Source organism: Phoxinus phoxinus (assembly GCF_949152265.1).
Source record: "Phoxinus phoxinus genome assembly, chromosome: 15".
NCBI classification, from domain to species: domain Eukaryota; kingdom Metazoa; phylum Chordata; class Actinopteri; order Cypriniformes; family Leuciscidae; genus Phoxinus; species Phoxinus phoxinus.
Window position 1 is genome coordinate 27,361,194 of NC_136890.1, and position 16,340 is coordinate 27,377,533.

The following is a 16,340-nucleotide window of genomic DNA, read 5'->3' on the forward strand; positions in this document are numbered from 1 at the left end:
ATGGTAAAAGACAAAAGTGTTTTGAGGTCATCATTATAAGTGGCTGAGGAGGCTACCTACCTTGGTATATCAACAAATCATTGTAGAGACGTAAATTACGTGATATTAGTCTGAACTGCTACCACTGATAATGTACCAAAAGATGGCAATAAAATAGCTTGTGAACAATATGTCATGTAATGTTACATTCAGTGACCATAAACGTGTTAGTCAGCAAGAAAAAAGAACTCTAGAGGAGCATTTTGCTAAATATATGCACCATATACATAATTTAAACACCATTTAAATGTGTATTGCACATTTAAATGTGTTCATTTCAGCTGGAAACTGCAGTGAATTGTATTTATTGGAGTTTTGCAGAAATGTAGGTAGAGGAACGCTTTTCCAATGAGCCGCTTAGAAAATGTACTATTAATTTCTTTAATGTGGAAATGACTACACGGTGTCCTAACCCGTTGTGATGTGACAGGTTACAGATGCGTGGAGCAGGCTTGTGCACAATTCAGTATTGAATTGAGAATGATTCCTGAATTACAATTCAATTCTTGAATTTAAATTGAATTTATGTCAAAAACAGGATCTAGAATTACAATTCAAATTTGAATTAAAGGAAGCAGAATTGCAATTCAATAAAAATTCTAAGAAATTCACATACATATTTTAAGTGTTTAACAATGAAGCTTTACAGTATATGTCAGATATGATTGCATTATGCATTTTGTGTCATTTGATTACTTTAAAATGAGTGAGATTTTGGACCAAAAAGATGTCATAGTGCAGCTACCCAGATAAAAAGACATCTTGCAACAAACAAAATGCCTAAGTTGATGCATATAACTTTTTGCCGTTGGATTTATGTCTTGTTTTATCGCTTTGCACCCGATTAGGACGCAGTGTAATACTCCTCTCAATCAAAATAACACAGTGTGATTAAAAACTTCATATAGATTCATAAACATACTAGGAATGCCAGAAACCAGTTTAAGGGGCCGTAATACCCTCACAGCCCTCAGCGTTCGCAGGTCTAATGAAATATTCATGTGGGCTCCTGCTGTGGCCAGAATCCTGTTAACAAAATAAAAACAAACAGGTTAGGCAAAGAAACGAAACAACAGTTTTGCAGGATACATAAATATTTCACAAATATGTTAATGATGATGTTGGGTAAACTACACAATCTCCATCAATAGTGACATGATAATCGCAGTGATGACTCATAGTGATACTGTAGGTATAGGGGAGTAATTGGAGCAGCGGTGCTCAATGCATGTGGTCCTTAATGAGGTAATCCCTCTCAATGAATGACAGCCAGCACACTTTCTAATAGGGTCACTTCTGATTCACAGCTTCCTTCAGAGTCATCTCTGTCTTTCATTGCACTCGTTTATATCACGTATAGACCTGGACAAGAGCGCAGCCATCTTTAGAATTTTGTGTTTGAACTTCTGTTTACAAACAGTTTGAGACAAAAATATGTTTTTTTATCTACAGTATATTTAGCATTAGGCCTAGTGATCAGCATGTTAAGAGGATTTCATAATAAACAGTTGTAATAAAAAAAAATGCATTTGTAGATGGCAAGGAAAGACCATTAAAACTTTTAAAATCAAAATCCGGACCTCCGCTGGGAAGGAAATATCGAGACCAGACTTCTTGGATCACAATAAGTGATATGAATGGGTGAGTGTGGAAGGGGCAGGATACAACATAAGAAAATAAAAAAGCTAAGGCTACCTGAAGAAAAGATATCTCTGTACACTCTTTACAACATCTGAACTCCTGCATACTTTAGAAACCCTGCTGAAAAAACCAGCATGAATTTCCTTGCTGATCCTAGCTGCTTCATGCAGATTACATATTTAATCATTTAGCAGGTGCTTTTATCCAAAACGACTTACAAATGTGGAATAATCACAAGTAATTTATCATACAAATCCAATATTATTGGATTGCAAGAACCAAAATTAAATGATAAAAAGTGTAATACATATTTGCATAGAAATATACATACATGCATACATATATACATAAATACATCTACTATACAATATATGCTGGTGAAGAAAATTCAAAGATGAAGGGTAAATTTACAGAGATACATTTTCCTGATTGATCATTGCTGTGCGGGTCATCGGACCCATCCCTACTAGCACCCTCCTAAGATGCAGGCTAGAAAAGTACCTTATAATAATGTGATATGATTATTGTTGGTCAGATTAAAATGAATTCTCTCTTCTCTTAGAGGGAACCCATCAAGGGCATGGCTCATTATAAAATGCTAATGTTGTCCTTTATTTGCTGTGCCACCTAACAGGAAACGGCAACTCATCTGTGATGCAGCATGCAGGGAAATGAGAAGAGCATTAGTTAGTTTTAAGTAAACTGCTTTTTGCAGACGCGCTCTCACCCGATCCTCAAGCAATGCCAAGTGTGCCATTCTCACAATAAACACCTTTTATACAGACCTCTCATTAGCCAGCTGTAAATACGAGTATATCTGCGTTACTCAGAGAAACCTCGCAGCTGAAGCTATAATGCAGCTTTTCTTACTCTTTAACTGTATATGACGGAATGTATTTAAGATTATAAAACGGTTAGTTTTCCAATCCTTGATTTTGATTGGCCAATAGCTGTTTTATTCACGACTAAACACGGCTATGACTGCTTCACCCAACTGTTCTATGTATCACTACACAACACCCCTAGCAACCACTCTTAGCAACTTAAACACATGTTTGATGTTAGGATGAAATATAACTTCTCAAGACGATTATAAGGCCGTACAGAGTAAGTGATTTTTGCGTACGTGTGGTTTCAGTTGTTCCTATATTTTTTCATACATTTAGAATAAATTTTATTACGTTATTTTTGGTGAATCATGATTTGATCTTAATCGTTCGTACGCACATTTCACTCACAAATTTGTGCTTACGCATGCTCAGTGAATGAGACACATTGCTCCTGAATTTCGAAAAGCAACCTTTTTTGAAGCTTTATGTGTCATTGACACTTTTTTTCTTTTTAAAGTGACACAAAAGTGATTCAGTCAATAACAATGAGCGATATTCTTTTTGTTGTTTGATTAACATTAATGGCACAGATGGCAGCAGGTTTATTAGGCTGCTGTGACAGAATGCACGGATCTAATGTGCATTTTATCTCAACCATTACGTTCAATTGAGACACAAATGACTGTTTATGAGGATACTTGCAAAGAAGGGCATTTTGACACATAAGTATGTGCATTTAAACGCTCAAGCCCAATTAGGTGGCTCTCTTAGACAGCGCTCGGAAACCATCTCTCAGACTATCTCTACAGCGGAACGAGTTCTCTTTTGCTGCTTATTGCATTTCAACAGTTTAAAACCGCTTGTTTTCAAAATGTAAAACTGGCAGTGTAACAGGACAAAAATAAATATTGTAAAATATTGAATAAAATACTTGCTCTCATCAAATGAGGCATAGAAATAGTTCAAATAGAAAGTGCCAAGTATCTGTCAAAACTAGAAGAGGGGACAGCAGACTCAAAGATACCAGTTCTTTATTGAAATGTGCAAATACAAAGAATGAATCCGGTTAGCCAATATCAAAGAAAGTCACTGAGTCACCACTTAACTTGAACTTAAATGTCTCTTTGTCCTTAAAGGTAGGGTAGGTAGGATTTATATAAAAACTTTTTACCAAATTTGATTAAACTTTCTATATATATCAATGCATAATTAAAATGTAAGTACTCTGATAAAAAGAGTATAAAAATCGAGTGACTCTAGACCGTTTAATCTTCATTAAACACAGCTCATTATTTCCATTCGGGACGAATCACAGGATTGGCTTGCGCGACTGTCACTCTCCGTCGCCATGACTACCGCCGCTATTACTGGCTCTGCCCACGTGCGCGCAGTCGCGCACCCGTTTTTAGGTGGGAGTGAATGGAATTAATGAGCTGTGTTTATTGAAGATTATATACACTAGAGCGACTCGGTTTTTTATACTCGCTATTTCAGAGTACTTGCATTTTAATTATGCATTGGTATATAAAGACAGTTTAAACAAATTTGAATAAAAGTTTTTTTTAGACAATTCTGACCTACCCTACCTTTAATTGGTACGGGTGAATAGAGATTGTCAATGCAAGGAAGAGGATGATGAAGATGATTGCAAAGGGTAAGTATTTACAAGGCAAGCAGGCAGAAAGGTAAGTCCATACACACCAGGTAAAGTGTGACAAGACCAGACAATGTGAGAGTGTGGATGGCATGCTTAAATGTGGAGCTGCTGATGAGGGTGATGATTGAGTGTTTTGCAGGTGGGAGCCAGGATGCTTTGAGATGTAGTGCTGTGGTGACTGGGCTGGTGACTGGAGATTGCGACAGTATCAGGTCAAAAAATACAATTCGGGTCCAAAATTTTCATGACAATTAAGCACCCCTACCCCAAATCTCATTATTAAAAATAAAAGAAAATAAGAAAGTCCATAATTTATGTTAATTAGTACACTGTGGCAGTGCATTAACATTGATACAATTAACATTGATACAAATGTTAAGAAGCAGTGTTTCCCCTACCATTGTAATCAAAATGACCCCCCCCCCCCTTTCAGAAAAACGCTACTTAATGAAATTTTGCGAATTTTTTGATGAATTAAATAAAAAGCAGCTCAGTTCACTTGAAATCAAATCGTGATATAGACTAGTGTGTGTGAATTTTAAAATGCAAAAAGACTATTAAACTACGAATCCTACATGTTCTGTGTGAATGAATGGTGCATTTACCTCTCTCTCACACACACACTGAAGCACGTGTGATGCTTGCACTTTTTTTTGAATGCGAATGCATGAATGCACGAATGCATGAACTTCATCTCCAGACTCTAGATCCGCTCTGAAAGTCACTTCGTGAGCAACCGCTTCATTTGAGAAAAACTATCATCATGTCATAAATACAAACTAAAAGGTCTTCACGGCAACCCGTCAAAATAAAAGTTCGGATTAACTTGACAGAAATATATTACTTTTGTACAGTAGAATTTAGATACATCTCATTGTAATAATAATACTAACACTAATACAAATAAATTATCATCAAAACTTTGTTTTTCCTGTTTTAAGGAATAATCAAAAAAATTCTTCCATGTCTTCATTTGATTACCAGAGAAAACACAACACCGAATTTGTGTGGAAAAAAAACATAATTTCATAGATTTTTTTTTATGTTGTATAAGTTTAATAATTGTATAAGTTTCATGATTTCAATTAATTAGACATGCTTTTTGATTACTAAAAATGTTACACCATGTATCCGTAACGCCCGCTCCGCTAGTCTACCACCCACCCCTGAAAAAAATCCTAGGGGAAAAACTGAGAAGTATCCAGAAATACAAAAATGTTAAATCTTGCACAATTACAAATAAGCCGTTTTAAAGTCATAAATTCAAACCAGCACATATCTGACACAAAAGCAGTTTTTAAATCAAGTGCAAATCATGCTATTCTGCAGCACCCTAATTTCCGCCAACTTCCAGCAGCCGTGCTCATGAGCATTAATGAAGACCTGTATTAAACAAAGCTGAGACAAAATACAACTTCAACATAGTCTTACACAACTTCTGTAGCCCATCCAGAGTGAAATTAATAACAGCATAGAACAAACCACAGAATATAATTCCCACCCAAGATTTTCACTCCATTTTCAGGAGGGCTTTATAACAGTGGAATATTAATCCCAGATTGTCCAGCATATTAGTCACATCTGGGGTGTCAAGGTAGCAGGATGTCAGCGATTCTATTTAGGACCTGTGAACGTATTAAAATAGCAGCACAGGAATGAGATGAAAGACTTCACTGAAAGACTGCTAAATCAAGAAAGAGAGAAAATTGCTCCTACAGATGCAGGGCGTCTCTAAATGGCAAGGGCACAAATGCTGCAATCAGAAAAATATTAAACAAAAATGAAAGGATAATAAATTAGATGGAAAATATAATAAATTAGATGGATATCTGACAACATCATTGTTGCATTTAGATAAGTGGCAGAATTATAGTTTTCACTAAGAAATCTGTTGAGAAAAGTTTTTTAAAACGATCATGCAAGCATTGATAGATCCATCACTACAAATTATGTAACATTAGCACATGGTCAATTATGCTTACATAATTCATAACAGCTTGTGTTTATAAATGTTAGCATTTACAAACTATCACTGCCTAGAGACAAATGCTCTTTAAGCCTAATGCAAAGATACATTCATATGTATAGAAAGAGAAACACAAATTTCATGCAAGGAAAGCATCATTCCTCACTCTGAGAGGAGGTTGAGAGGAAGGAGAGAGATCTTGACTGTTTTCTCTGAAAACAATATTGTGTGTGGGTGGGTCAGGAACAGAAATCTAGTGTGAAGACAATTCCCTGGCACTGGATGAACAGTACGACATGTTACAACCAACAAAAGACCACAAGATCTCCATAAAAACAGTGCAGAATGGGCTTCCTGTGATTCATGGGAGTCTGCTGTATAGCAAAAGTTCATTCTAATGATTAACAAGCAGGATTAAGCTCTGCAAATAGAAAGAAATGTCACTGTAAATATAAAAAAAAATATATATAAAAATACAATATAGCCTACATTTACTTGAGAAGAAAAGCTGCATAAGATACTAATGCATAAGACGTATTAGAGATAAGGCCTATATCTTGTATTTATGTATACATCTTGACATTTCTTGTCTTTAAATTTACACAATTTGCAAATCCAAACCGACTGTAAAATAAAAACTGACCTAAAAAAAAAGAAGATCAGTTTTTGTGTTCCCTGGGAACTGAACTTATGACATGCAAGTCTTTATGATATTCTGAGGTCATATTAGAGAAACACTACAGCAATTTCAGAAACATAGAATTTGTCAGAACTTGACTTTAGTCTTAAAGGGTTAGTTCTCCCAAAAATGTTAATTATTGTAAGACTTTCATGAATTTCAACATGAGGGTGAGTAATTACTGACAGAACTTTAATTTTAGGGTGAACTAACCCTTTAAGACAATAAGTTTCTGTAATAAGGCCCATCACCAACTAGGTGAAGTTTGATCACTTAGAAAAGTAATACAACCACTTTCTCAACATTTGCATGATTTTAATAATTTACTGTCCATAGAAAATACAGTATGTGCTTGTCCAAATCCAGAAATAACGATGCGAAACGGACTATTCTATATATTAGTTTTTATAAAAGGCATACAAAGCCTGTGGGTTGTATAATCTCTGTTAGCTAACATAATCTTTTGCAAATCCCAACCTAAATTTAAAATGTAAGACCACTGTGCCACTCAAAATAACACCTAATTTGATCTGCAAACCAAATGTCAATATGTGCAAATCCTCTCAAGATTTCTGAGATATCATCACATGCATTTTAGCAGTCCACATCACTCACATTGTTGATATTGTGGTATTTTCAGTCTTCTGTCAGTTGGCCAGACAGTACTGGTTAATGATCCTTCTCTGCCCGCTGCAGATACACGGCTCTTTGATGGGCCCTGACTCACACATGCAACCGTTACATTGTGACAGATGGCATATGAATCATTAAGACACCAGTAGATCAATTATTCATCATGGGTAAAGAGCAAACACTTAACTAATTGTCAAACACGCAGGGAGAAACAGACAAAGAGAGAGAGAGTGTGACAGAGAAAGTAAAAGATAGAAAGAGGCAGAGAGCGGACATCTGAAACCGTAATAAATTACAAATGAGTGCTAATGATTACCCATCAGAGTGTTTTAACCCTTGACCTTAGCTGCTTGATTTATTTTGCCTTATAAAGAAATCGGCCCTGTTTGGCAAAGATGCTCAGATGGAAACATTTCCTTTCACTATCATTCAGGAGCAAATATTAATTCATTACATGAATAGTTTAATATAAAGGTGCAAAGCAACTAGGATGTCTAGGATCCATAGAACAAAGAGTGAATATAACAGTTTTTGTAACACAATACGTTTTGGCATTGTGTCCTTACACTCAATTTCAAAGGCAGGGATTTTTCACACCCTCACTTTTTGCCAACACTAGTGTGAGGGTGGATCAGATCAGGTCCTGTTGTAATCATCACACAGGAGGTACATGTTCAGACCCTGCTCACTAGCAGCTGAACTCCAGTGCTGCAACAACTAAATCAAAAACCAAAAACCAAAAAAAAAAACACTTTACAATAAGGTTTCATAATTGTTGACCTAACATGATCTAACAATGAAAAGGACTTCTAAATCATTTATTAATCTTAGTTTATGTTAATGTCACACTTTTTTTGGGCTAATTTTTGAATGTTTGGGTAACATTGCTCCTTCAAATTGGTGCGTGTTTTCGGTAAAATACAGGTTTGTGTCCATTTTTCATGAGTCACCTAAACAAGTGTCATGTCGATCTTTTCGCGTGATGGAAACGCCTGATGCCATGCATACAATTTTTGGATTTTATTAAAAAAAGATACAGAATATAAATTGTTAGAAAGTTAAAATATGTTCTCAGAACTGTACACTGGTTGTTTATAGACAGGTTATGGAGTCAGTCACAGCATATTTCGGCTTTGAGTGAAACGCAGGGTGGCGGTCTGAAGTTACAATTTCCCCCGCTAAACATAAAACAAGTGCCGGCACGAGATCCAGCGCCATTACGGTGGAAACGGGACAACAGAGACTGGTCAATTACACTTGAATTACTTCTTTTTACTTCTAATATTTTTTAAACGAGCTTAAATGTATGCAATATGTATTCAAAACTATATAATGCTATACTGTAAAATATGATAAAAAATAAAATAATTATCATGGAAACCAGTGGTCGTGTGGAATTTTTTTTTTTTTTTTTTTAGTTTAGAGGATTTAAGTTAATCTCTAAACATTATTTAATGTATGATGAAGTAAATGGAAGCTAGTACTATAGAAAAAATGAATCAACCCAGTATGATGTTTTAAAGCAACTCATTATGCTGGGTTAAATAAACAACCCAATTTGCTGGGTAAAATTAACCCAGTGTTCTGTCCTATATTCACCTCGCCCTTGTGTTGTTTTTAACCCAGTGTCTTTTAGAGTGAAGCATTAACTAATACATTGTTAAAATCAAAAGTTGTATTTGTTAACATTAATTAATGCACTGTGAAATTACATAAACAAACAATGTCAACAGATGTATTTTTATTAACTAACTTTAGCACGGATTCACAAATCTATTGCTCATGGTTAGTTCATGTTAATTAATACATTAACTAATGTTAACAAATGAAACCGTTATTGTAAAGTGTTACACCGTGTCCTAACCAGACGTGATGCGATAAGATTCAGCGACAAATCATTTGTCTGTCCACACAAGACGCGACGGCGAGATGCATAAAAATCAATCAAAACCCAAAGCCAATCAGAACAGCGTGTGGGCGGGCTCTTGCGTCAACTGCACAGCACCAGAGAGTAATCTTGACGGCCCTCGCAAGAAAATGGATAAGTAGGCTACATAATCAAATTCACAAATATTACACCATTTAAACATTGTTTCAACAACACTTGTTTCTTCACAGTTTGAGCGTTCTTATTTCCATTTGTTTAATTTCAAGATCTGAGGTGAATTATCCATTGTTGCTTTTGCAGCTACAAAGCTGGGAGCACTAAATGATATTCAAAGTCACATTACACGCTTTTAACATTAAATAAAGCACATAAACAATACCTGAGATTATCATTCCCACACTTTGTGTTTGTTGTTCCAGCGCGACGTTGCAGAAAAATAGAAACAGTTTCTAAAATAGAATCGTCGCGGCGCGGCTGGTTAGAACAAAAACTCTGATTAACATGGAAAATATACCTTTTATCGCGCGGCGCGTGTAGTTAGGACATGGTGTTATTAACTAAAGTTAACAAGAATTAATAAATACTAGCAAATGTCTTGTTTATTGTTAGTTAATGCATTAACTAATGTTAACAAATGAAACAGTATTTTAAAATATTTCTGAATACAATATAAATGAAATATGAATGTTATGAAATATTATGAATATCCCCATAGCCCCTATAACTACCCCACACTGACTTTAATGTGTATCAGTTAGCTCATCATCTGAGGTTCAAATGCTTCCTCCACCATCACTGGAGCTTCACACAGCAGCAGGGGAAATTCTCCCTCCATCTGGCTATATGACACACCCCCTATTCTCACCATAGCAACCCCAGGCCCAATCAGCACTGCTTAAATTAAATATAATTTAAAACCTTGGCGTGAACAAATAATTGTTACTATTATTAGAATCTTGCGGACTGTAGTATGAATGGTTTCATAAATGCATGTTTACAACAGAAATGTCAAATTCCTGATTGTGATAGGTTGGTCAAAGTGTGTTGATTACATTTTTAAAATTTCACGACTATGAAGTAGTAGCTCCAGGTTTGTTGACCACATTACAATGCTCACTTTACCAGACAGATTTTATTTATTTTTTTGACTGACACAGAGTGTCCCATCCAGTTATTACCCATCCAGTCTGTGTGCCAAGCCAGTGAAGGAGAAATTACAGGCCCCAGAACAGGACCCCGTCATGAAGAAAATTGTTCAGCTGACTGATTTAAAATAGAGAGCTGAGATTAGCCTGAAACCTGAAAAGGTCTTGCACCAATTTTATTAGCTAATTCCTTCATTTAGCTCTCTATATGTAACTTATCCAGTTTTGAACTTCCTTTAAAAAAGAAAAAGGAATTGGAAAAAGACACAATGTTAGTCTGTTAGTTATCAAACATGGGAAACAACAAAGATTGTCATCTTATGAGCAATACACAGAGCTCATTAGTTTTACAAAAAAAAACATACAATACATGGATTAATTTTAAAAAAATCGTTTTTCCATTCCACTGCGCTACTTTTCAATTGTTTTTCAATGTAAACGCGCTAGACAGACTGCAAGGAAGATGTTTCATTGGGCCTATCCGACCCTGGTTTGAGTGATTACTTTGTTTTTTAAACTGATTCAATGTCAGGTACAGTAACTGTCCAAATGAACCGATTCCCTTAAAATGAATCAGACCTGCGCTACAAAACATTGATCCCAGTCTGTTTTTTTAAAAGGTCTCAACAGACAATCAGTTCATCCTGTGGCCATAGACCACAGATCATGTAATCTTTTTACTATCTATGCTGGTCAGATGGGAGTCGTTGCAGCAAGAATAAAACCGGAGGTTCTGGTTAAGTCAGAAGAGACCACCCATTGGTCTCAACAAACGTATATTACTGGAAACAGCACTCCTAACACTCCCAAAGGGCAAATTCACACAATGGTGTATTTCTTAGTTTTTAGAGACTTACTGTTATGACCTGCTCTTTTCTGTTTTATTGCTAAAGTTTAGGACAGTGAGCATAAGTACAAGAGAAAGGAAGAAAGAAAAAGAGAGTGTGGAGCTGACAGCTCACTAAACTATAGTGCAGAATGCCCTACTGTGTATTTAAAGTTATTTCTTCACTTCATATTATATGATCACTATCACTGTCATATGCTGTCTGAATCATCAAGACACCTTGGCAACATTTATGTTCCCTTTCTATGTAGTGTTGCTTTCGTCAACGAAAAATAATGACGAAATATCTTCGCCAACGAACCTTTATGACCTGACGAAAACGAGACGAGACGCAGCATAAATGCTGGTCATGTGACGATGACTAAAATTAAATGTATAATGCAATATTGTTGACGAATAAAAACGAGACTAAATGTGGTTTACAAAATAAAAACTATGCTAAAATGTCTGTTAATTTTCGTTGACCAAAACGAGACGAGATGAAACGTCACGACGAATGAGAGAGTTGTGCGTGAGCCCATAAGTTTAAGTTTTGTCGGCTTTGAATTCTGATTTGCGATCTGGTCACCCGATTATCAGCGAATTTAACAATATTATTCCATTAGTTATCCCATTAAAATGTCTCATTGATATATTTGACACATTCATAATCATTACTTTTGCCGGTTCTTTGTGACAGCTGTTATGTGCGTTATTGGCAGCGTCACCCTCCGGTTACATGAACGCGTCAAAGTTTCAGCACCGAGCATCAGCATCGAAAACATGGAGATTTTATTTTAGAGAATAATCGCACAACAACCTATTTGATATTCTATAATTAAATAAACTAATCGAATATTCAAAAATCTCATCCCTGCATGGAATATCTTGTTTCTTTTCCCAAATCTTCACTCACGTCTCACCCATTTTCTAAGGGGATTATAAACATTTCTTCATTGGTTCGCTTTTAATTGGGCCTATTATATTCGTATTCTTTACTGTGGTAAAGTAGAAAAACGCTGTAGGACAGCTACATTTGTACTTGCATGTCAAATTCTTTTTAAAAACCATGCATAAACATTATTCTCTCAAATAATACAAACATGTACATGCATGTTGCTCACATATTATGGTAGCCCTGTTTGTGATAAATAGAGTGTAATTACACCTTTGCCATTAATATGTTTATAAGCAACTGAAAAAAGCACAAATATCAGGGCATGTCAGAACATCTCAAGGACCCCAAAAACACCTTGGTCCCCAGAGGGTTAAAATATCACCAGGGCTGGACTGGGAAAACAACAAAATCGGCCCTGGCATTTTGGCCCAGACTGGCCCATATGATCATAAATACCACCCATCTTTGCGCACCCTTGAATATACCAACTTGTTTAACTCCTTAAAACCACTAAAATGTAATAAGTTAGCAGGTATGAGTGAGAGTTAACATATTAAATACTTCCAAAAATTGTCATTTATTAATACTATTAAACGGTATACTCCCCAGTGATGAATCCTAAAACAAGCTATAAGCTACACTGGCATAACAATACCATATATGAATTTGTTAAATAAATAAACAAATAAAGTTGTGTGGATGTCTCTATACTATTCAGCCTACAGCCTATAATAAATAATGAACAAAACAAGAATACTGCAAGCTGACTCACTGTTAATGTTGATTAATGGTGGTTAACAAAATAATGTTCTCAATTTCAATAAGACATAGTATCAGAGACACATTAAAATTTCTCTGCGCCTCCCTTGAGTTTCATCTCTTACTGACTATTTTGACAGATGCACACTGACACTGAACGCTCGCTCAGAGCCCAAAGGGGGAGGTGTTTAAAGATGTGATTGGGCCAGTCCAGTGTCAATTAAGAAAAGAACCAATGGGCCGCTGATCTATGCGTTTCATGGACTGGTCTGTCAGAAGAAAAAAAATCCTACGCTGACTTTTTTTGACCAATGCACAAAGATCCTAGTGCCGTCAATGAAGAAGAGCAAAACAAAACAAAAAGAATGGGCTGCCGATGTATGAGTTTTAAGGGCCATTCAGACAAAAGAAAGAAAAAAAAGAAGAGATGTACCAGCCCAAAAAGCACATCAGCCCAGCAGGAAAATGCCCTGTCTGGCAGATGGCCAGTCCGCCCCTGAATATCACTGACAAACTTCAACTGCATCTCTCTGAAGCACACACTCCACCAGTGTGCTCTCCAAACACTTGACCACATGATCATCATTCAGCAAACTGATTATGAAGAGATGTCAAACTGCCAAGTTAGCTTTTGCTTTGAAAATACGAGCATGTGAAAATCAAATCAACACCATTCGTTCTTTTTTTAATATGAAATAAAAATGTATCCAACATCTTCACTTTCCTATTGATTCATAAAAAGGCTTTACAAGTGATTTGTTTTTCTGATATTTATTCAATAAAACAGGTGCTAACTTTGCATGAACCTTTTTGTTGGAAAAATACTGCAGATCTCAATCCATTCCATTCCATTGTGTCTTTTTACACAAGCTAACCCTATTTAATAGTAGCCCAGCCCACTTAATAAACAGTGTATATGAAGGTTCCCAACAACAAATCTCTGCCCTTAACCCTGTTTTCACAGCTCATCGCTACCTAAAGCAGGCATTTATTGACTCTATATAAATATTATTCATATTATATACAGATTACAATGGCTTGCTCAAATTAGCATATCTTTCTAAAAAAATTGAGCGTCACATTACAGTGCAGATTTTTTTGTCACAGTGTAATTCAGGGCTGTAGAGTTCGATCATTTAAGTTGCATTCACGACTAAAAATTACTGTGTGTGATTGTGAAAAAAATATGAATTTAATGAATTTAATTGTACAGTATCAATTCTAATCCGATTATGAAGTATATATAGAATCATAGAGCGCCATATGGAACATTAAAATACATCAAAAGAAAGCCGCAGGAGGTGAGGTCTTTTGCACAGATCCTCCACCTTGTCCACATATATCAATGAAGCTGACAGCTGATTGGTCCAGAGCATTTGAATGACAGCTGTGTGCCTGCAGTCCTTAAAGATCAACCATATATACACCCGTTGCGGCCAAATTACTGAAACAAAACAGGCAGAAGAGCGGATTTTATGAAGCAAGACATTGTAATGCACATTTACAATAATGCATATCAGGCAAAGAGCCTCATTAGAACAGGCTGCTGTATGATATATATATATATATATTAGATTGGGCACTCTCTGATTGCAATCAGTCAATTTAGATTGTTTTAAGATTGTTTCAAAATATGCAAGTGCAGTATATTTCCACATATTTTATTTCATGGCAAATCAGACTTTTCTTGCTCTTTTTAACTTAATAAAATGTGTTGCACAGTGCAGTCATACTCTATAATGTTCACTCAACAATTTAAGTCCACCCATTGCATAGTCAGAAACTAAGTGCAAAAAATGGGTCATAAATTGTCAAATTTTTATTAGAACCATGGGCACAAGCACATATGCCCACATTTTGTTTTAAATTGACCCGGCCTGTTGAAGACAATGTGAAATACAGTGTGCTGGTGGAATATGGTTATAAAATATAAACTATAAAATGAATCAATTAAATGTTCACACAGCACAAACACCTTTTTTGCAGCAAAAAAACCTTGACTTGACTTCTTAAAAAATTAAATGCTACAAAAGTGTTCGATAACATAGAAACATGATTTTACAACAGCTTCTCGACAGCTCTTTACAAGCACAACTTCTAGTGTGACATGATATGTTCCTGCTCACTGAGCATCTGCATCACGTAGTCAAGACTCATGCCTGCTGTTCTTACATCAGCAGCTGAGGTAATGATAGAGTGTGTGAATGCATTATCCAGAAGAAGCTGTATTGTGCTAGACACGTGGCTCAGTAAAGGAGCAGCTAGCAGACAGGCGCTATAATTAACACACAATGTGTACACATGAAGCACACAAGCTCATGTGCATGCACACCAGCATACATGCTTGTTCTCATACATGGCAAATGCAAGAATTGAATTAGAGCATCCTAAATCCTAATATTTTGAAAATAGCATGATACAGGCCCCCAGATTGCACGGCAGGCCTGTGTAGACCTTATGCACCAGAGAAACAAACGCACAGCCATCTTTACAAAAGGGATGCAGCCCATATTTCTCCCCATGTGCAAACTAGTGTTATCTATAGTCCAGCTGATGTTGTCTTCTGTATGCTCCTCATTATGAATATATCACCTGGGTTTCCTCTAGCAAGCCTGTGACAGGTGAGCTGAGGAAAAACTAAGGCAGGCTCTTTTTTCCTGCTCTCTCGTCATCCAGCTCTCTCCATTACAGCATTGTCCCTTGGAGCCTAGCGCTTCTTAAAATAGCGTGGGTGTAAACCCTGCTAGAACAATGGGGGCCATGCACGGATGACAGCTGTCTATCCTGTCAGAGCGTGGACACCTCCGCGGTGCGACTGGCTCCCGGCAGACGAACTTATAACTCCTGTCAGGAGCCTATATGCTTCTGTCTGTTTGTCAAGAGTAGAAATGATTGCAGGCTCACGCCATGGTTTCTTTAGAGCAAACAACCGTGGGGAGATGGAGAGCACAGATTTAAACTGACCAATCAATTAATCAACAGCTGTTTATGATAATTAGGCTACCGCTGGGTTTATGTGAAGCAGACCAGGCACACAATCTCATTAGGATGTGTGTTTATATTTGCTACCTGTCACCATGCATGATAACCTAGCATTAATTGGAGCTTAGTGTGTTTTTCCGACACTGATTCTGCCATTCTAATTGAATTATAACGGAAGGATGTGCATATTGAACATGGGGTCAACGGAACAATGACGGTGTAAATGTTGATGGAATCCAGAAAAGCATGGCATGCAAGCCAAAAGGGGGAATTTAAGAATTGCATTTTGTTGCTTATTTAGTACTGACCTGAATAATCTGTTTCATTGAATTTCCACAAATTAAACAGTTCAAAAGTTTACATATGCTTGATTCTTAATTTGTTTTAATTTATCTGT

At 36.3% G+C, this 16,340-nt stretch overlaps 1 protein-coding gene across 7 annotated transcripts in view; it reads right to left on the reverse strand.

Annotated features, from left to right (window-relative positions):
* Window positions 1-16,340, reverse strand: part of cacna1ea (calcium channel, voltage-dependent, R type, alpha 1E subunit a) — a 121,721-nt gene that overhangs the window by 43,136 nt on the left and 62,245 nt on the right. For all 7 annotated transcript variants that reach the window (XM_079638746.1, XM_079638751.1, XM_079638750.1 and 4 more), the window contains exon 6: window positions 962-1,065. In XM_079638746.1, the coding sequence (XP_079494872.1) occupies window positions 962-1,065 (104 nt within the window). The remainder of the gene's footprint in view (window positions 1-961; window positions 1,066-16,340) is intronic.